Source organism: Dreissena polymorpha, chromosome 8, assembly GCF_020536995.1.
Source record: "Dreissena polymorpha isolate Duluth1 chromosome 8, UMN_Dpol_1.0, whole genome shotgun sequence".
Taxonomy (NCBI): domain Eukaryota; kingdom Metazoa; phylum Mollusca; class Bivalvia; order Myida; family Dreissenidae; genus Dreissena; species Dreissena polymorpha.
The window spans coordinates 70,671,953-70,694,930 of NC_068362.1; the positions used below are offsets into that span (position 1 = coordinate 70,671,953).

Below are 22,978 nucleotides of genomic sequence, written 5' to 3' on the forward strand. Positions count from 1 at the left end.
TTTGGGTAGGCGTGGCCTATGTGGGTGGGGCGCCCCAGGGTTGGTAATGGGGCCATACATAGTTGAGATTGACCGTATTGTCACAGGAGAGGTTCAGTATCAATTTGAAGTAAATCGGTGTAGAAATTACGAAATTATAGTAAAAGGCAATTTTGGGTAGGCGTGGCCAATGTGGGCGGGGCGCCACAGGGTTGGTAATGGGGCCATGCATAGTTGAGATTGACTGTATTGTCATAAAAGAGGTTCAGTATCAATTTGAAGTGAATCGGTGTAGAAATGAAGAAATTATAGTAAAAGGCAATTTTGGGTGGACGTGGCCTATGCGGGCGGGGCGCCCCATGGTTGGTAATGGGGCCATGCATTGTTATGATTAACCGCATTGTCATAAGAGAGGTTCAGTATCAATTTGAAGTGAATCTTCGTAGACATGAAGAAATTATAGTAAAAGGCAATTTTGGGTGGGCGTGGCCTATGTGGGTGTGGCCTATGTGGGCGGGGCGCCCCAGGGTCGGTAATGGGGCCATGCATAGCTGAGATTGACCGTATTGTCATAAGATAGGATCAGTATCAATTAGAAGTGAATCAGTGTAGAAATGAAAAAAATATAGTAAAAGCCAATTTAGGTGGGTGTGGCCTATGTGGGCGGGGCAACCCAGGGTTGGTAATGGGGCCATGCATAGTTGAGATTGACCATATTGTCATAAGAGAGGTTCAGTATCAATTTGAAGACAATCAGTGTAGAAATGAAGAAATTATAGTAAAATAACCTAAAAAAATAAGTAACAATTTCTGACCCGGCCCCACCCCAACCCCCATAACTTTTGACCCAGGGGTCAGATCAATTCCAAATAGTGCAGGGTCGCACATATGCTTATAGCTACCATGTGTGTTAGTTTCATGGTTCTAGTGCTTATAGTGTAGGAGGAGATAGATGCCAGGACGGATAGACGGACGGAGATAACCACAATATCCCCACTTTTTCTCCAAAAAGAGTGGGGATAATAACCATTTAATTTTTAAATATTTGTACTGTTACCTAAATTTCTTTAAATACATTCTATGTTAGCTTTTTCGATTGCCAAAATCGCATTTGGCGATTACAATTCCAGGTTGGAGGTAAAAAAATAAGATTTTCATGAAATTGGCGATTGAAAAATGGGACTCTCTGATTTTCAAATTCACTCTCTTAATTACTGTTTTCAGGGCGTATAAATCGCCAATATCATTGTGTATCAATATTCCCTACTTCAAAAGAGCACTCAGTTCCTACTTCCGCATGTAATCGCCATGAACGCCATACCGGTAATAGATTATCCACTGATAAGAGAAAGCATGACATGCATATCAAATATTCAAGTTTCACAGTGTTTTGCATTTATATATGCAGTCAATTGCATATTTGAAGATTTTATATTGTTTTGCATTTATATATGCAGTCATTTGCATATTTGAAGATTTTATAGTAATAGTTTTATAGTTATTTGACCATTTGAATATTTGTTTAATAATATATGTCATTTGTATATTTGTTTATTGTTGTAGGGTTTCATGATCTTGTACAGCTACACTTGATGTCTGTTTTCTTGTCAATCTCTGGCAATATGATATTTAGGGGTAACACAATCTTAGTTGTAAATGCAATATTATACAACATATTTACATCACTTATTGTTAAGAGAATCATCAAATACCTTTCCAATATTTCCAATATAAGCAACAATGCTTGTTAAAGATTATTGCATCAACATTACATCCTTCTACAGTTTTGCTGTAACACCTTTTCAATATTCCAATATTGTCAACAATGCATGTAAAAGATTATAACATAACATAAATTAAGTCACAAACAAATTATTCATGTTGAGATCTTAAATGACAGCCTGTTATTGGCATCTTAATCAAAGCTCCCTTTTGATGTTACAACATACTTTGTTGTCATTACCTAATTGTGGGTCAGAGCAAATCTAAACCAAATGTGACCATAACAACAGCAGATGGCAACCAACTCCTATATAAGCCAAACGCAGAATGGATTCAATACCTCTGCTCTATTGCCATCTTGCTGTGTGTTTGTGTCAATAAAGTTCTACAGTTAATGTTGCTCTGACTTACAGGTAAGACATTTATTTTATTTCTACTTTACTTGTATAAGTGATATAAGTTCAGTATTTGTATGTATTACAATTGTTCATTCTTCATGCAAGTCTAAATATTTGGTGATTATTTTATATATTAAAATTCTTCAGTTACCTCTTGCTAAAAGCGAGTTATTCCCTAAAGTTTGATGTTTTAGATATTGAATACTTTCAGTTGTAAAATTTGTATTGTTAACAATTAATAGCATTTGTTCAAGACCTCTGCTCTATTGCCATCTTGCTGTGTGTTTGTGTCAATAAAGTTCTACAGTTAATGTTGCTCTGACTTACAGTCTTTCATTATCCTGCGCACTTGGGGAAACAACGTGAAAGTAACAAATTGGTCACTCATAAGAAAGAGCACACGCTAACCGGACGTGTGACAGTGGTGGAGAAGCTAACGATCTCATGAAGAGGACCCCATCAGTGCCAGGACCATATCTACTCAGATCCTTGACGAAGGCAACAGAGGGGCAGACCACAGCTGGGACCACCGACAGCGGACCAACAACAGCCGTCCATAGCCGGGGCCAGTCGCTGCCTTCCACGGACAGAGAGGCAAGACCAGCAGATCAAGTCCAGACCAGGGAGCAGACAAGACACCCAACCATGTCTACAGAACAAGGTAGGCCCCTATTTACCGTTGAAGCTATAGGAAAGTTCGATCCGTCCCTTAATGATGCCCAATGTTGGCTTGATAGGTACATTTACTTTGGCAAATTATCCAAAACAGCGCCTGAAATAATGGCAAAATTATTTGGAATGTTTTTGGCAATGGGTACAGCTTTCAATTGGTTCATTTCATTACCTGAGGAAGTCATTTCAGATTTTGAGGAGCTCAGTTCAAAATTTTTGCAACGATTTAGTAAAAAGCAAGACTCAATACAGATCACAACAGACATTTTTCACATGAAACAAAAACCACACCAATCAGTTAGGGAATACATCTATGAAGTTCAGACTAAAGCTCAATCAGTTAATTTGCCTGCAGCTACAACCTTAAGTGCGATAAATGGTGGTCTTTTATCACACATAAGGGCTGATCTCAGACGAAACCCCCCAGCTAATTTGGAGGAACTTTTGATAAGTGCAGAGCAGTCTGAGAGTGCATATGCCATTCATCCCCCTTCAGCTAACTTTTCTGAGGCAACCTTCACTGAAATTTTTAAAAATGCTTTAGGTGGAGTAAATATGTTGGATTTAAAACAAAAAGTCGATAATTTGGTGCATAGACAAACAATACACTCAGTCAACTCTGTTAACACACCCACAAACAACAACAACAACACTAACTTCAGGCACTCACATTCAAAGCCACGTACATTCAACACAAGCAATTTTTCTAAACAAAACTTAAAATGCAGAGCTTGTGGACGCTCACGTGATCATGATTTTTCAACTTGCTTTGCCAAATCAAAGACTTGTTATTTCTGTGGAAAGGAGGGTCATATCCAAAAGGCTTGTTTCTCCTTTAAAAAAGCAAATAACCAATAGGAATTGTCGCCTAAACTTGGTAAAAGAGGGAACCAAGTAAAAAGGCCAGATTTGAAAAGACATTCTAAAAAGAACAAATTTAAGAAACCAAAATCTTCATTTAAAAATTTCAAATCCGGTAAATCAAATGTGCCATCAATTAGCAATGTTTCCACAAAAACTAATCTTAAGTCAAATTTTGTAGAAGTTTCTATTGCAAATCAAAAATCAAAAGCATTAGTTGATACAGGATCTAGTCTGTCTTGCATTCATCAATCCCTCTTATCTAAAATTGACTCAGATTTTCAAAATTTAAAACCAAGTCAACATACACATGTCATGGGTGTTAGTGGACATTTGCTTAGAGTTAAAGGAACTGTAACACTTAACTTAAAAATTGGTGAGAATAACTTTCCACAAACCTTTCATGTTTTTGATAATATTCAACACCCATTGATAATTGGAATAGATTTTCTGACAAAATACAAATGTAAAATAGATTTTGAAACACTACAGTTTGAGAGCTCAATCAATTGCATTTCTATAAATGTTGCCACTGCAATTCCTTTAGGATTGGCTAGGGTAAAAAAGACCATTGTACTAAAACCCTATTCACAATCCCTAGTACCGATCAGGTTGTCAAAAATGAGTCATAATGAGGTTGCTATTTTGGAAGAAGTCCCATCTCTCCGTGATAAAAATGTGGCACTTGGTAGGACTATTGTTCGTTCTGAACAGGGGGAGGCTTGTTGTTTACTCATGAACCCGTTGCCTTTTGAAGTATGTATTAAGTTAAACACTGTTGTTGGCAAGTTGTCCCCTATTCACGAACATTCCATCAAGGCCCTTGATAAAGAAGACAAGACTGGCTCTTCAAAACTACAAGGTAAGTGCCCAAATGTGAACTCAATCTCAGAGGTGAAAGTAGCCGAGATTTTAGATGATCTTGGAATCACTATTGATAGCCCGCTTTTAACTGCGGATCAAAAAGCAAAATTACAATATTTTATAGCAAACAATCGCGATATGTTTGCAAAAGACACCTCTGAGTTGGGTTGCACAAACCTTCATTTCCACAGCATTGACACGGGAGATGCTCCACCGCAAAGACAACCTCCATATCGAGCCTCACCAACAGCCAAGAAGGAAATTGAAGCCCAGGTAAGTGACATGCTTGCGAACGACATTATCGAACCATCAGACTCCATGTGGGCTGCACCTGTCATTCTTTGTAAAAAGCGTGACAACACATACAGGTTTGCAATAGATTTTCGTAGGCTTAATGCTGTCACTAAGCCTATCAATTTTCCTTTACCCAAATTTGATGATGTTGTTGACTCAGTAGCGGAGCAAAATTCAAAAATCTTTACTGTTTTGGATCTAAAGAGTGGGTTTCATCAAATTCCTTTGGACCCACAAACTAGACACAAAACAGCTTTCGTGACGCATGATGGCAACTATCAGTTCAAACGTCTGCCATATGGGTTACGAAATGCCCCTATTTGTTTTCAAAATGTGATGACACAGGTTCTTCGAGGCATCAATTTTAAATTTGCTCTGGTCTATGTTGATGACATCATGGTTCACTCTGCTAATTTTGACGAGCACTTGAACCACCTCAGCACCATCTTCCAACGCTTGCGGGAGGCGAACTTAAAGCTCCAACCAAAAAAATGTAAGTTTGCTACAGACCGTGTGGAGTATCTAGGCCACTTCTTTACCAGCCAGGGTATAGAGGTGAACCCAAGTAAGATTGAAAGTGTTAAATCCTTTCCCCAACCGAAAACACAGAAAAATGTCAGAGAATTCTTGGGTCTGTGCAATTATTACAGAAAATTCATTGCAAAATTTGCAGAAATTGCTGCACCTTTGAATAACCTGTTGAAACAGGACACAGAATTTGTTTGGAGTGAACAATGTGAGTCTTCCTTTAATACTTTGAAGGAAAAACTCACCACTGCACCAGTCCTAGTTTTCCCTGACATGGCTAAGCCCTTTACACTGTCTACTGATGCTTCTGATTACGCAGTAGGCTTTGTATTGGGTCAACTGGACGACCAAGGAAGAGAAAGGGTGATTGCTTACGGAGGACGCTCTTTGAGAGGTAGTGAGAACAAATGGAGCATTCATGAAAAGGAATGCCTAGCTCTCATCGAGGCCATCCGTCAATTCCACCCATACCTTGCGAACTCACAGTTCACTGTGTTCACAGACAATATGGGTATGAAATATATCCAAAGTCTGAAAGATCTTAACGGTCGAAAAGGACGTTGGGCATTAAAACTCCAGGGTTACACTTTCAACATAGTCCACAAAGCAGGTACAAAGAATGCTAACGCAGATGCCTTGAGCCGAAGGAGCTACGAGCCGACTCCCAAGGTAGGTGAAAATCAATCTGCACCCTCACCAGATAACTGTGCTGCACAAGTGACTTTCGTGTATTCCATACCAGATGAAGTTCCCTTACTCTCAGCTTTGGACATAGCTGATGAGGCAGAAGAGGTAAGTGCCATTGATTTGCATGATATTGCTACTGAAAGGATCAATATATCGCAAGAACAATGGAAATGTCCAGACTTGCAACCATTGTTGAACGTAATGGTTCACAATGTGCTGCCAAATGATGTTGTTAAACAGCGAAAATACTTGATCATGTCAGAGCAATACATTATCAAAAATAACATTCTGTATCACATATGTGAGCCACAAAGGAAGAAACAACAAAAACGAGGGGAGCCTTTCACACAGTTGGTAGTTCCTAAATCTTTGCGAGAAGATGTGATTAAGGCATACCACGAGGGACATGCTCATCTAGGTTTTGATAAGACCTATTTTGCCATCCGTTCAAAGTATTACTGGGAAGGTATGTATACTGACATTGAAAATCATGTTCGTACGTGCAATACTTGCCAGCAATCAAAGCGGTCTTATGCTAACAACAGGCCACCTCTTTGTCCCTTGCCAGTGCCTGAACATACTTTTTCACGAGTTCATGTGGATGTTCTAGGTCCGTTACCACTCTCTCAGAATAAATTTAAGTACATCTTAGTGGTGGTAGATGCTTTTTCAAACTGGTGTGAAGCCTTTCCTCTTTGTACTCAGGAAGCTACTGAAATTTCAAAAATTTTGTTTGAAGAAATCTTTTGCCGTTATGGTGCACCTGATGTCATTGTCAGTGACAGGGGAACCAATTTTTTGTCCAAGCTTGTTACAGCTATCTGTGAAAAATTCCAAGTAACTAGGCACCATACTTCTTCATTTCATCCACAGACCAACAGCACTGTTGAACGTGTTAATGGTACACTTGGCCAGGCTTTGCGTTCTCTTTGTAATGACAATCAAGACAATTGGTCTCAATTTATTCCTGCTGTGATGATGGCTTTCCGCAATTCAGTATCTGCCACTACTGGTTTCACACCATACCAGATTTTATTTGGCAGACACATGCGTCTTCCAATAGACACTGCTCTCATTCCAAAAGAAAACTTGCCTGTAAATGTTAAAACACATGTGGATCATTTAAATGAACAGATAAAGATTGTTGAGGGCATAGTCACAGCAAACAAACTAGGTGCACAAATAAAACAAAAACTTCACCATGACAAAACTTGCAAGGAACCAAAGTTCACGTTAGGTCAACAAGTTTTGGTGAAACAGGAAAATGTTAAACAAGGGTTGTCTAAGAAACTTTCACCCAAGTTCCTAGGACCGTACGAAATAGTTCAATTAGGGCCAAATTATACCTACAAATTAAAATCACTTGAAACTGGCAATACTTTAAAGTCACTTGTTAATGCTCAGTTTCATGATCTTGTACAGCTACACTTGATGTCTGTTTTCTTGTCAATCTCTGGCAATATGATATTTAGGGGTAACACAATCTTAGTTGTAAATGCAATATTATACAACATATTTACATCACTTATTGTTAAGAGAATCATCAAATACCTTTCCAATATTTCCAATATAAGCAACAATGCTTGTTAAAGATTATTGCATCAACATTACATCCTTCTACAGTTTTGCTGTAACACCTTTTCAATATTCCAATATTGTCAACAATGCATGTAAAAGATTATAACATAACATAAATTAAGTCACAAACAAATTATTCATGTTGAGATCTTAAATGACAGCCTGTTATTGGCATCTTAATCAAAGCTCCCTTTTGATGTTACAACATACTTTGTTGTCATTACCTAATTGTGGGTCAGAGCAAATCTAAACCAAATGTGACCATAACAACAGCAGATGGCAACCAACTCCTATATAAGCCAAACGCAGAATGGATTCAATACCTCTGCTCTATTGCCATCTTGCTGTGTGTTTGTGTCAATAAAGTTCTACAGTTAATGTTGCTCTGACTTACAGGTAAGACATTTATTTTATTTCTACTTTACTTGTATAAGTGATATAAGTTCAGTATTTTGTATGTATTACAATTGTTCATTCTTCATGCAAGTCTAAATATTTGGTGATTATTTTATATATTAAAATTCTTCAGTTACCTCTTGCTAAAAGCGAGTTATTCCCTAAAGTTTGATGTTTTAGATATTGAATACTTTCAGTTGTAAAATTTGTATTGTTAACAATTAATAGCATTTGTTCAAGACCTCTGCTCTATTGCCATCTTGCTGTGTGTTTGTGTCAATAAAGTTCTACAGTTAATGTTGCTCTGACTTACAGTCTTTCATTATCCTGCGCACTTGGGGAAACAACGTGAAAGTAACAAATTGGTCACTCATAAGAAAGAGCACACGCTAACCGGACGTGTGACAGGCTTTTCATGACAGGTTTACTGGGAGCAACCGCAGACGAAAACGTTTGCAAGTTTTCCGCAGAAAAGATTAAACTTCTGCTTATTCTGCCATTTCTTATAGGTACCTTCTGTTCTTTGTATGTTAATTACATTTTCAAGTTCATTGCAGCATACTGGCATTGCTTCCATTTGATAATATAAGCTTAAAATGTCCTATATATGGCATACCTTTTTAGTACATTATTAAACCTCAACCTGAGTTTGTCTTTACAGTGGGTTAATTTTAAAGTAATGACTAATAATCATGAATAAAGTGCTAAGAACTAAGTGCACGGTTCTACAACCCATTCTAGAGACAATTACTCTAAAGTAGGCTTAATTTTGTACTTGCAGGACTTACCCTGCTCTTCCTACTGTCATGGACAAGGCTTTCGAATGGAGCGACAGTTGTGCAAAGATTAAATTATGGGACCATTTTTCATTCGCAAGGAAAGTTACATGCTTCGGCAGAGCATTGGTCCCATACCTATGTTCTACAACTGGAATACCCTGACTTTAACAATTTACAGTTTTCAACCTGTGATTGTAAGGACACGTTTGACACATTACATAGTATGTACAATGAGTCACAAGCTTATGTCAACAACATTTTCTCAACTATAAACTCATTGATACCTGATCATGAACCAACCATAAATAGAAAACGCCGATCGCTCCTCCCATTCATAGGTAAAATTGGGAAGGGACTATTTGGTTTAGCAACATCTGATGATGTTGAAACTGTTGCATCAAGAGTGAATCAACTGATAAGAAACAACTACAATATGCAACAAGGATTTGCTCATGACTCAAAACTTTTACACTCATTTATGCTGCACTCAGATGCAAGATTTTCAAATATTGTTAAGGGAATCCAAAATAATCATGATCAAATTGTCGCAATCAGTTCAGATTTAACTGATAATTTTCTAAAATTTCAGCAGGTTCAATCCAAAGTTACTCATGTTTTAACAAATATTTTAAAGTTTTCTAACATGCTCAAGGAATCTTATGGATCTCTTCTTGACGGAATCATTAGTCTTACTCAAGGTAAAATTTCTACAAAGATTATTCCATACAAAATTTTGGAAGACAGTCTTTACAACATCAGTAAACAACTTCATACAAAACAGTACAAGCTAACTTCCACCGACCCACTATTTTACTATGAAAATGCTAAATTTTCCTTTTTCAAATCTAACAAAACAATGTACATAACAGTCCAATTCCCAATTGTGCATACCAACATGATTCTTGACCTCTACAAAGTACTTGTTTTCCCTGTACCACTAAACTCTTCCTCTACTCATGCCACCCAAATTACTAACCTACCTCCATTTATTGCCATTTCAAAGGATGGTAATAATTATAAATATGTTGAACTATCCACTGACAATATCAATGCCTGCCTTCGCTTTTCCCATGCACTTTACTGTTCATCCCATTTACCCCTTAATATTCAATCCCTCAATAGTTGTCCAGTCTCTCTTTTCACAGGAAATAAATCTAACATTAATGCAAACTGCAACTTTGGATATTTTTCTAATCGTATTACACCAGCAGTGACCCAGTTAAATGAAACCCATTTTCTAGTGTTTAATACCTCAGACATAACACTTGATTGTCCTGACCGTACTACTAATGTTTCAGGATGCCACTTCTGTATCATTACTGTCCCATGCAACTGTTCCATTTCAACTGTCTCATCCTTTATCCCACCAAGGCTTTCTTACTGTCATCACCACTCTATTCCTGTCACTGTCCTGCACCCTGTTAACCTTGCTCTACTTCAACAGTTCTTCAATGAGGAGGCTTTAGCAATCATTGAGGCCCATGATGCATTTGAATCCCCACTCAACATTACCATTCCTTCTTTCAATATGTTTCAGCATAATTTCAGTACATTCCTTGCCACAGAAAAAATTGAAACCTTAAACCTTAAGAAAATGGCTGAGGCAGCTAAAAATGACCAAGAAATATACAGTTCTCTAGCAGAACCCATTCTTGCCCTAAAAGACTATGTCATTGATGAAATAACCCCTTCTTTCATTTTATCAATAGTGTCATCCACCTTGTCCATCCTCTGCCTTCCAGGGATAATCTACTTGTACTTTAAATACCGTAGATTAGCATCATTGCTAGCACTAACGCACATCACTCATCCAGCACAAGCTGCAAACCTGCCAAGTTTCATTTACACTACACAAGCACCAATGACAACAACCACCACTTTAGCTCCTCTACACAACATGACAACAACAACTTACTCGCCTTTGCTTATGTTTGCTGCCATTCTCTTTGTGTTTGCCACATACAGATTTCTAAAATACTGTTTCAATTCTAGATTCTCTAGCACTCTGATCCTGGAAATCACTGATGGTACGAATGTTGCACAAATCCCTTGTCTTCAACTACCACCATGCATTCAACACTTAGAATTCTCAGGAGATAATTGTCTTCCTTCTGTTCAAGTAAAAATTTCCATCACCTCCACACTCATTTTGGACTTTGGCGATTTTAAAATATTGAACAAATTCGACAACTGCACTCTTTCCCTCAATCCTAAAATCATGATTACTCCACTTCAAGCATACAAGGTAAACCGCCTCACTAAACACAAATTCTCCATGTACCTTTGGATCAACCAAAATGGCATTTGCATTCCAGTTAATGTAAAGTACTCTTCAAAGGATCCTCCTATTACTACAAATTTATACCCTGAGATCAGTACAGCTTTGCTGCAACATTAAGTCTCAACTTCATGATGGTACTACAACAATCACCATACGTATACACCTACAATCACTTTTTTTTTACATTCTTATGTGTTCCGTTTGCCAACAACATTCTTTTCTTTGGACATGTAAAACTTACTTTCAAGTTTGTTTTAAACGGTTCGAACTTCCCAAATGAGCACTAATGGGGCCTACCAACATTGTACAGTGTATACATTTGTTCACAAATGACTTTTAAAGACATGTTGTAGTTTCTTGTATTTGCTGTTTCATGTTTTTCTCATGTTTTTGTATATATCACTCATCTACATCATGACCGTCATTGTTATTGTTCATTGAAAATTGTTTCCCCGTATGTTTTTAATTTTTTACAATGCAGGAGCATTGGTTTCACAGCGCAGGGGAAGATTTCACAGTGTTTTGCATTTATATATGCAGTCAATTGCATATTTGAAGATTTTATATTGTTTTGCATTTATATATGCAGTCATTTGCATATTTGAAGATTTTATAGTAATAGTTTTATAGTTATTTGACCATTTGAATATTTGTTTAATAATATATGTCATTTGTATATTTGTTTATTGTTGTAGGGTTTCATGATCTTGTACAGCTACACTTGATGTCTGTTTTCTTGTCAATCTCTGGCAATATGATATTTAGGGGTAACACAATCTTAGTTGTAAATGCAATATTATACAACATATTTACATCACTTATTGTTAAGAGAATCATCAAATACCTTTCCAATATTTCCAATATAAGCAACAATGCTTGTTAAAGATTATTGCATCAACATTACATCCTTCTACAGTTTTGCTGTAACACCTTTTCAATATTCCAATATTGTCAACAATGCATGTAAAAGATTATAACATAACATAAATTAAGTCACAAACAAATTATTCATGTTGAGATCTTAAATGACAGCCTGTTATTGGCATCTTAATCAAAGCTCCCTTTTGATGTTACAACATACTTTGTTGTCATTACCTAATTGTGGGTCAGAGCAAATCTAAACCAAATGTGACCATAACAACAGCAGATGGCAACCAACTCCTATATAAGCCAAACGCAGAATGGATTCAATACCTCTGCTCTATTGCCATCTTGCTGTGTGTTTGTGTCAATAAAGTTCTACAGTTAATGTTGCTCTGACTTACAGGTAAGACATTTATTTTATTTCTACTTTACTTGTATAAGTGATATAAGTTCAGTATTTTGTATGTATTACAATTGTTCATTCTTCATGCAAGTCTAAATATTTGGTGATTATTTTATATATTAAAATTCTTCAGTTACCTCTTGCTAAAAGCGAGTTATTCCCTAAAGTTTGATGTTTTAGATATTGAATACTTTCAGTTGTAAAATTTGTATTGTTAACAATTAATAGCATTTGTTCAAGACCTCTGCTCTATTGCCATCTTGCTGTGTGTTTGTGTCAATAAAGTTCTACAGTTAATGTTGCTCTGACTTACAGTCTTTCATTATCCTGCGCACTTGGGGAAACAACGTGAAAGTAACAAATTGGTCACTCATAAGAAAGAGCACACGCTAACCGGACGTGTGACACAAGCTACATTACACAGTCATGTATGCTGACACGGATGCATCACGAGAAATTCCTAAGTAACTTTCCAATCGCCAACCAGTGATGTTCACTGTCCAATCAGTTTACGAGAACGCTTATTAGGGCGGGGTTAACCAGCGACTATTACTTTTGATTGACATAAGTCACAAAGGAAGTGTTTATCGCAGATTATTAAGGAATTACTGTTTTACCATTTACATACTATAAAACGGCAATTAAAACAGTACATTAAAGATGGCATCAGACATCATCATCACACCATTTAACTGCAAAGAATTACAGTAAAATTTGTTTTAAACAACTGTTACTTGTAAAAAGTTCAAGACAAATGATGGGCAGTTAATTACTTATCAAGTTATGCTGTTATGGTGAGTAAGTTGTGAAGCCAATAGCCAATAATAATTGTATGTGGAAACAATTTAATTCCAGGCAGTCCATGAATATTTCATCATGTCAATTTATAGAACTTATTTACACCGTTTTTCTACAGCCATGCGTACATGTGATAGTAATTGCTGCTACAAGTCCCTTTGTACTCATCCACTGCGTTCACAATTCACTATACATGTATAACTCGTGTTTTATTATGAGTGAACAATTGTTGCTGTCATCTGTCAAGTAACACGCATGGAAAGCATGCGTGTTTCAACAGACCATGTAGTGTGACTAAATATAAACGTGCAACTAAGTCATACATGTAGTATTTTAGAATTAAAAATTTACATTTGAAATAATGCACGCAATTAGAAAGTATTGACCCATTTTAACTATAAAAATAATGTGTTAATTAACGACTAATACATTGCTATGAATGTATTTTTAGAGAGCAACAAAGCACTGGACTACACTGTTTAACAAGTACATTTGTAAACAAATATTGGTAGAGGGGGGCGACCATTCCAGTCAATACATGAAAATGACTTAAAATGAAATGAAAATAAATGAAATTAAATATTTAATTTCAGAGGAAAATATTTTACTTAAATGTGGTTTGATTGATATTTTAATACAATACTATTTGATTCCAATGCATTTAAGATAATAATTATGTTGTTGTTGATTCTTTGTTAGCCTCACACATAGATAAAAAGAGACAGGTACTCTCATATATAGAGCAAATATGGTGGATTGTCATCGTAAGGCTAAAATTTGGCAACTTCTTTTTTTCCTTAGTGCCAACCTAGACATTAATGGCACATGTGCACATATTCAAATTGTCACATCATTCTTGGTCATTCTCACTGGCTCTATTATCATTTTTATGGTTATAGTGATTTAGTGTATAGAATTTATATAGAATTTACATGTAATGAGTGCACAATTTTTGTATTGAAAACTAAATAAGTTGTTCTTAGTCCTGAAATGAAAATGTGTATGCAGATTGTTTTAGTGACATAGTTTGGATGTTACTTCCACATTACTGGTATTCGAGGCTTGAAGTTTATTGTAAGAAGAAAAAGTAATGGTATTATTCTGTGTTTAACGTGTCATTATTTAAAGGGATCCACAGAAAAATCCCAAATATAACATTATAAACATAAAATGGAAAAACACATGGTGACTCGAATAAAACATTAAACAGGATGTCAGGATTAAAAGTAAAACTACACTTACCCATAGAAGAAAATTAAAGAAGAACAGTGCATACTTTAAACAAGGACTCACAAAAGTGTCGTCTTTTGGGCAACAACCCATTCTGAAACACGTTCTTCTATCTTAAATTATACAGAATTGAGTTTTTAATAAGTAACGTAATGACTAAATGTTGACTAATCAGTGAAAAAAATTTAACCAGGAAGTAAACTTTTGCGAATTTTATGACATTTAAGAAGTTCAATTAGGCTACAACCCATATTATAGGTTAAAGAACACTAACAAAAACATTTAAAAAAATACAATGAAGTGAACCACACAGATCGATTAATGAAGTTATGTGTGACGAGACCAAATGTACAATTTAGTTTTCGCTTGTGTATGAATTTGGTTTATTCACAATGAATTATTAAAACATAACACACTGCAACAACGTATTGTTCATGACCACGCGAAATATTTAATTGCAAACTAAATGTAGAATTGAAACCCCTTATGCCAACGGTTATCTATTATCGGACACAAGACAAAAAACCGATTATCCATAAAAAAAATCTCCGAAAGAAACGTATTAGTTGGGTCACCTTGGTTCAAAGTCCTTCTGCTCTCTTGGTTGCTCCTTGTGGAACAGCCTACCTGCTGACATATCCAGTATAAGAAGATTATCTTCATTCAAAATAGCAGTTAAGAAATACCTGATGGACAGTTTATAATTATACCATGTTTATATCATTATTATCTATGTATCGTTTTTGTTTCGGTATAGGAATATTTTAAACAGTTCATCTTGATCTAGTCATTAAATATTATTTTAATTGCTGAAGATGTGATATTGTTTTATCAGCTTTCCTTTAATTGATATTCAATTCTTTTTTAGGTTTTAAGGACATTGCGTTATGTGAAAGTTTGTGTATAAATTTCAAGTATTTTTTATAGCTTTTTTGTAATCCATCAATATATTTCTTTATATTCCTTTATAGTCTATTCCCTACTGGTAATACAAAATGCCAAACATAGATTTGTACTGTGATAATATAATTTGGCCAATTATCTGTGATATCATTCCATTTAACAATGTGTACTCATATGAACTTTATTTTAAGGTCAAAGTGTAATAACTACTTTTTGTTAGTTAAAAGCTCTCTATGTCATGCCACCAGCACAAATGACCACAATGGAAATAAGAGTCGCTCTTTTTTGTGTTATCCTTGGTGTTTGGTGTGCATGTCATGGTTTATTTATTCTCATGTGTTATACTATTCTGTATTATACATATTGTTTTAAATGCCCATGTATGTGTATTCCATACCGAAATAAATCAATCAAAAAACCTTATGCCAAACTGATATTTTAATTGTGAACCGTTTATTATCCATTTGTATCAGAAACGATTTGAAGTGACTATGCTAATACTATTTAATTTGGACGGTTGGAATTAGATACACATAGTTTGACCATGACATCTTATACAATACGATTTTTAAAATAAAACACAAAATCCGATGCTGATATTGCACTAAAGCTGTAAGTTATTGATACAATGTTCGTCGGAATTTCCACACATACACTCGTAAAATTAAAACACAAGCTATATTTTCATTTCAGCCTCAGTGTCCATTTTGACATGCATCTAATTTTCTTGCAACGGTTTTTCTTTATAGCTATATTATTGACATCGAATGTTCATTTTTGTCGTTGAGCGATTCATAGTAAAATGGCCTTATTTTGCTGTATGGTTGTTTCTTAATCGAAATTTGGCTTGACAAATGTGAATTTGGTAATATTTTACATTACGAACATGAGTTGTATTGTAATTCGTTTTTTCGGGAATGTTCGCAATGCACGCGCGGTAAAACAAGATTTATAATATGTCATTTTCCGGTGTCAATTTTCAATCCATATAATAGCCATGTATATGGTATTTTGTGCAAATTGTACAAAATGCACATTGCCTTCATGAAAAAGAGATTTATTGCCAACCATCACCTAAACACATTCAAAAGTCCCGTAAGTGTTTGTTAATATGTGCCCCGTCCATATAATACTGAACACATTCAAAAGTCCCGTAAGTGTTTGATAATATGTGCCACCGCTTTCTATGTTTGAATGTGCATTTTGTGTTACAGTCTCGCGCTTTTTTCGTTCAAAACATACTCAGTCGTAAATTAAAAAAAATAAATTAAACAAAAACAGCGTACTTAAATCTATAGTGGCCCGTTTACGTTTAAAATTAATATGAGTTTCTCTACTAAACATGTACATGTATAACGCTATCTTGAGTCGAATAACTAGACCGCAAACCGTACGAGATCAACGAGTGTACTATCTCGGTGTACATAAATTATCGCTTCAGAATTTAACCCTTTAATCAAACAAAGCCGTGTGTTTACGCCTTCTTCATCCTGTTAATTCTGCTGTGGAACGATAAAGAGTAAGTATGTAAACGAAAGTTTTATTTATAAATGTTAAGATTAAATTTACATGTATGTCAGTAAAACCTAAACGCATATTCAGTGGTACTTTGGCTTCAATTATTTAAGTTTCTCTAAGTATATGCACATGTAGACAATTGTACACGTATGATATATTGCAAATAAACAGTACTGATTTTAGCCACTGCTACTATATCTAAGATCACCACTAAGGCAGCACCACAACCACAACGACTTCCACCATTACGATGTACCCCAATCACCACCATCACCATAACAATTTCTGGAGAATGGCTGTTTTGGAATAATTCCGGCACCATCGATAAAATATGTTTCATTTAACCTTTATTGGACTTCACATGTACTTTTACAAGATCAAACTGCAAATGTATTCCCGTAATAATAATTTGAATCGTTCCATTTAACATTTAGCTGTATGCTGGAATCGGATCATACTATGATAGCATGAAAAGATTATAAATAGCGATGTCAGATCTAATATATTTTCCGCAGACAAGTAAATGGGTGACAAATCAGACGTCAACGTAAAACTGCAAGACCCGGACGATGACATCAAGCCTCGACTATCCACACACCAGGTGCCCGAGTTAGTCCGGCGACTGTATGGCTTGGAGGTACGTTTCGTATAGGCTGTATGAATCAGCCCCTGGACGACCTTTTTTTATATAGATTTATCTTATTCTTAATTAAAAATATAAGCCAATTAGGACGTTTAAAATATTCGGTCTTTTGGCTAAATATATTTTAAATAATGTTACAACCATTATGTTCAATATTGGAAGTTTATTGCTTAAATCTTACAATTGTTAACAACGAGACTATTCATAATCCTATTTAGTATGATTTTATTCTGAAATGTAAGTTAAAATCGTGACCAATCTGAATGCTTCTATAGGTTTAGGTTTTATAACCTTCGGTATAGTAATTTACATACGGACTACAATACGGTTGAAACATGTTCATAGTAATGCTGGCAAATAATTCCGTACATGTTCAACGAAAACGTTGGCTCAATAGACTGTGTATGTACTGGTTTTCAAATCATGGGTTCAGTTGCTAAAGTATTCGACTGAAATGTATTCATAAGCATTATGTTCTCGAGTATTCCCAACCAATATTACACCTCAATGTTTGCATTACCAAACCTTATATACCAAAATACTATTTCACAGACCAGCGAGGTGAAATCGTTGCCTAGCTACGACGACTTGAACTTTTATGTCAGGGTCAATTTAAAAGTCAATGACAATCCGAATATTAATAGCATCTACGAACATGGCTATGTCGTCAAAGTGCTGAACAGTCTGCAGTCCGCATCGCCGGAAATCATAGGTAGGACCATACTCCTAGCATCGGTTCCCTTCAGCTTAACAATGCAAGTACTAGTCAAACGATTCCAAATTTGGAAGGATTTCGAATTTGTAGTTCTTTACATTCGTTGAAATTCAGAGCAGTTTCAACAATATCGCTGATTAAATATGTCGTTCGAAATAATAAAAGTTAAAAAGGAAAATGTAAAATAAAACAAAACTGATAAAAAAACATTCATGAATTTAAATAAGCAATCACCACGTGGTTTGTTATGACGATATATATTTAGCAGAAACTACAAAATTACCAGTACGCGGCAAAAGTAAGCTTTTATTCTGAAAACATTTACAAAAGGCCGATTTGTAAGCAATAGCATGTGCAGGGTTGTAATTTGATCGTATAGTCGAGAGTTTATAATTATATTTCGTATTATTTAATATTAAATTTAGCTCTCAATCTATTAGCTAAGCTTTTCCTGATAATATTTCGTTTTTACTTCACAAATAACGATATCAAATCAAATACTAGTAAATTATATTCCAATGTAAATAAATTATGCATGCATGTTTTACGCCTAATACATGTGCGCATATGAGGACGTTGATAATCTCACTTCCAGACGCGCAACACGCGTTGTGTCAGCACGTTCATGACCGCGGTATCTCCACGCAGAGGCCCGTGCTCAACGTGCAGGGGCACCAGTACAGTCTGGAGACTTTTGCATGCCCGGAAAACGGTAACTTTCATTAGCTATACAGATCAATGTCACTTGCTCGGAATTTGGTAAACCTTGAAAAAGACGGCCTCCCAGTACGGGCTAAATTTTGATGTCGAACAATATACATTTTATATGTGGAATTTGCATACATTTTCGAAACTGTTCTGTTTATTGGGCTGTTATATTCACAAAATATAATTGTTTTTGGTAGTCTTATAATGTGTTTGTTTAAGCAAATTCATGGGTGTTTAGTACTTTTTACTTGGAAAATCACTGATTCAACTTTGTTCAAGCAATATGCGTTCTAAAAATGACCTCTAAATAAAGTTTTTAAACTAATATGAATGTTTCAAAAGAAAAAAAATAACGTACATTTTAAAATAAAGAAGTATTTGTAGAGTTAAGCATGTAATAGTTCACTTGAATCGTTCACAGGCCATAAGCTCGGACCGTACCTCGTTCGCCTAGTGACGTTCGTGCCGGGGACCATATTCTATGAAACTCCGTATGTGGCTGGATCCTTCTACAACGCCGGAGTGTTCGTCGCTAGGTTACACAATGCCATACTGGATGTAAGATTGATACACTATGCAACGATACAAGCGAGATTATACTTCAAAAGCATGTTTGAAAATATACCCGTATACCTTCTGATTTGTATAGAGGACTATATTACAATCCTGCATGTGTTAAATATAGTCTGTAGTACATGTGCATAGGGCTTAAGCATATAATCCTACAAACGTGTCAATCATTTTCAGTGAAACTTCAACTAAAACTATTTTAATTATAAAAAAACGACACTTTCCCTACCTACGTACCTACATGTACTCTTAAAGGGATCTTTTCACGCTTTGGTAAATTGACAAAATTGAAAAAAGTTGTTTCAGATTCGCAAATTTTCGTTTTAGTTATGATATTTGTGAGGAAACAGTAATACTGAACATTTACCATGGTCTAATACAGCCATTATATGCATCTTTTGAAGATTTTAAAGCCTAAAAATTATAAAGCGTTGCAACGCGAAACGATTGAATAATTTGGAGAGTTCTGTTTTTGTCGTTAAATTTTGTGAAACTACGAAGATTGCTTATATAAGGTATAAAATACGTCAGGGAAGTGTACTCGGCGGAATAGCTCAGTAGGCTATAGCGTTTTTACTTCAGGACTCTGGCAGGACTCCAGGGGTCACTGGTTCGAAACCTGGTCCGGGCAATGTTCTTTTCCTTTTTTAAATTTTATTCTTGATTTTTTACTGGAGCTTTTACGATCCAGTGTTAACATTTATCGATATAAAGCATTTAATGAATAAGTAAAAAAATGCCAAAATCTGTGAAAAGGCACCTTTAAGGTGTCGAAATTACCCGACTTTGCTCTACTCAACCATATTTTGTGCATGGGCCGAGAACGCGAAACATATTTTTTTGCCCACAATTTCGTATACATGTATGCGTATTCGCCAGTGAAATGCACTGGTAATTACGTTCCTGTGGTGTAAGATTCTGTATATGTTAGTCAAGTGCAATCATGAAATCGTGAAATACATGATTCATTGAATTCATATGTACACATTTATATATGTACACACTGAAACCCGTTTCCCGCCGCAGGGTTTCCACCATCCCTTTTATGACGGGTACAATACCTTGTGGAGTCTCACGGAGACGCCGAGAATTCGCGAGTTCTGCAAGGCTGTCGCCGATACCAGAGACCGCGACGTCGTCCTTAAGGTTCTTGACGAATTCCAGAAAGACATTGTTGACCACTATCCGGATTTCACTCCTGGTGCGTTGGTTGGTTGTATTGTTTTATGTACTATGTGCGTGTATGTCCAAGACTACAAGCTGTTATTTTGTTAAGGTAGCGAACCCGTAATGGGCACATATCCAAATATAATCTAATCTATTATTTTCTTAATCAGCATCATTTCACTGATCTACATGCAAATTTTAGGTAGTCTTTCCATGCTTTTTAAAAACATATACTGATTTTTTCAAAACCACCCCCACACTCGGCTTTTGCCCAGTTTATGTGCAGCCCTGGGGTATATGAACGTTCCATAATTCACCCAGATTTCCTAATATAGGCATGCAGTGGCTGTGTACAGATGCAGTAAAGGTGTTTAAAGTTTAAACAAGATGAAAAAGTTTTTTTTACAGACATTTGTTTTTTATAACTTGTTATCTATGGAAGAGCGCCATGAAATGTAAATGGTTTCAGGCAAGTGGAAATTGGGTTGGTTAAAAACAAAGTGTCATAACATTCAAAATACATGTAGTATCATTGCAGTAATATTTTGAACTTAGTTTTTATAGAGACACAATATACAGCAAAAATACCAAGAAATAGACAGATTTACCGTTTACTTTTTGAAATAAAAATGAAAATGCAACATGCATGGTTCGTATTTTCAAAAGGTAAATCACCAAATTTAGCCATAACGTTGTTTTAATTTTAAAAATTAAAGAATGTGCATAAAACTTGCAAAATATTTAACAATAAACATAGCTTATATGCCATATTAAATCAAATTACGTTAGAAAAGAAATAAAACGCGTCGCAAAAAAGTATACGTCGTCGGCAGGATTCGAACCTGCGCGGGAATATCCCAAAAGAGTTCTAGTTTATCGCCTTAACCACTAGGCTACGGCACCTAATATTAGGCTCTTCAACCTTCGAAGAAATCGCGGGAAATCATTAGGGGTGCGCTACCTTAATTAAACAATACTTTAATAATTAATTTACTCCTGGCTCGATGGTTGGATTACACCGGGTATTAGTGTATGGGCGTATGTACTTCTGTACGTGTGTTTCACATACTGTAAGTTGTTATTTGTTTTAACAAATTTTACTTATAAGTTTCGGTGCGATACAGCCATCAGTGAATTCTTGTTAATAAAGATTTGCAACTAAACCAAACACATTCCAGTACAGCAACAATTACTACGCTTATATTTTTACATCTGTTTTTTAAGTTTCTTTACACTCTCAGAAACTGATAAGACTGACTAAAATATACAATGCGGTGCAAAAAATTGAACGCCTTTCATGTCATTTGTTGTAATAATTGATCACCTCGTTTACCATGCGTTGTTATAATTGACCGCCTCTACCATGTGGTTTTAAAATTGACTGTACCTTATATCATGAAATACTTGATTGCCTCTGACGCCATGCGTATTGACCGCCTTTTATAATATGCGGTGTAATAATTGACACCTTCTTATCGCCTGTGGGGTAATAAACGACAACCTATTATACCCTGTGGTGTAATAATTGACCACGTGGTATACCTCGAGGTGTAAATATTAACCGCTTTTCATACTATGCTTTTAGTATTGACCACCTCCTACATCATGTGATGTAATAATTGACCACCTATATTTTTCAACTGCAGGTATCGTCCATGGTGATATAAATGAACAAAACCTCATCATGCGTGAAGTTCCAGGGCAGGATAGTGTGCCGCCAGAACAGAGAATTCATGACGTAGCAGCGTTGTTGGATTTCTCTGACATAACGAAGTCCTATATTGTATTCGACGTAGCGATTTCTATATGTTATCTGTCGATAGAATGCGGGGGCGGTGAACAGCTTAATGTCGGGGGTCACTTCTTGTCGGGTTATACTAAACACCGTACTCTGAACGAGGTCGAGTGGAGATGTCTTCCGCTTCTGGTTTGTGCCCGGCTTTGTCAGAGTCTTGTCTACGGCGCACACGCGTACTCGCTGCAGCCAGAGAACAAGTACTTGTTAACGACATCATACAGAGGTTGGCCCTTGCTGCACAAGTATTGGTCAGAAAACAAAGAAGAACTGGTGAACCGCTGGAAACGGCTTTGTGAACAATGAATCCATTTTGTAGCGCTACAAACAAAGTTGATTTAGGCTGTTTTATGTGCAGGTACAGAGACGTGTTTTTATTTCATAGATGAATTAAATATATTGCAATTACTATGTTTGTTATTTGTATGACCATTTAGATTGTTGTAAGCGTATTTGACTTATCGCTTATGTTGACCCTTTAAATACGAAATACATGTACCCGGAAATGATGCGCCAAACATTGTTACAATGCTGTAAGCGGAAGAAGAACTAAACAACAACAAGACATAAACAATTACATTGAGAGCAATGGCATGTACTCGTCGTCTTCCGAATGCGAACATGG

General features: G+C 35.9%; 2 protein-coding genes across 4 annotated transcripts in view; one reads left to right on the top strand and one right to left on the bottom strand.

The window, feature by feature from the left end:
- LOC127842745 (tetraspanin-33-like) overlaps window positions 1–14,541 on the bottom strand; it is a 31,138-nt gene extending 16,597 nt beyond the window's left edge. The window contains exon 1 of one of the 2 annotated variants that reach the window (XM_052372449.1): window positions 14,347–14,541. In XM_052372449.1, the coding sequence (XP_052228409.1) occupies window positions 14,347–14,427 (81 nt within the window). In that variant the 5' untranslated portion in view covers window positions 14,428–14,541. The remainder of the gene's footprint in view (window positions 1–14,346) is intronic. The other variant, XM_052372450.1, reaches the window with a different exon arrangement.
- A 2,083-nt stretch (window positions 14,542–16,624) lies between these two features.
- On the top strand, window positions 16,625–22,761 carry LOC127842743 (hydroxylysine kinase-like). Of its 2 annotated transcripts, none has more exons than XM_052372447.1 (7): window positions 16,625–16,760; window positions 17,271–17,392; window positions 17,951–18,110; window positions 18,709–18,825; window positions 19,243–19,379; window positions 20,418–20,592; window positions 22,205–22,761. In XM_052372447.1, the coding sequence occupies exons 2-7, from the start codon at window positions 17,279–17,281 to the stop codon at window positions 22,657–22,659; spliced, it is 1,158 nt and encodes a 385-aa protein (XP_052228407.1). In that variant the 5' UTR covers window positions 16,625–16,760; window positions 17,271–17,278; the 3' UTR covers window positions 22,660–22,761. The 2 variants fall into 2 exon arrangements, with proteins under 2 accessions (XP_052228407.1, XP_052228405.1); XM_052372445.1 differs by having other exon boundaries at window positions 16,628–16,756.
- Window positions 22,762–22,978: the final 217 nt, after the last annotated feature.

What these genes read in the sequence shown, in the direction of transcription:
- LOC127842743 (XM_052372447.1), top strand. Translation starts at nt 17,279, where the DNA reads ATGGGTGACAAATCAGACGTCAACGTAAAACTGCAAGACCCGGACGAT. An exon ending in GGCGACTGTATGGCTTGGAG is followed by an intron (nt 17,393 to 17,950) that starts GTACGTTTCGTA and finishes ACTATTTCACAG; the next exon opens with ACCAGCGAGGTGAAATCGTT. An exon ending in CTATCCGGATTTCACTCCTG is followed by an intron (nt 20,593 to 22,204) that starts GTGCGTTGGTTG and finishes TTTCAACTGCAG; the next exon opens with GTATCGTCCATGGTGATATA.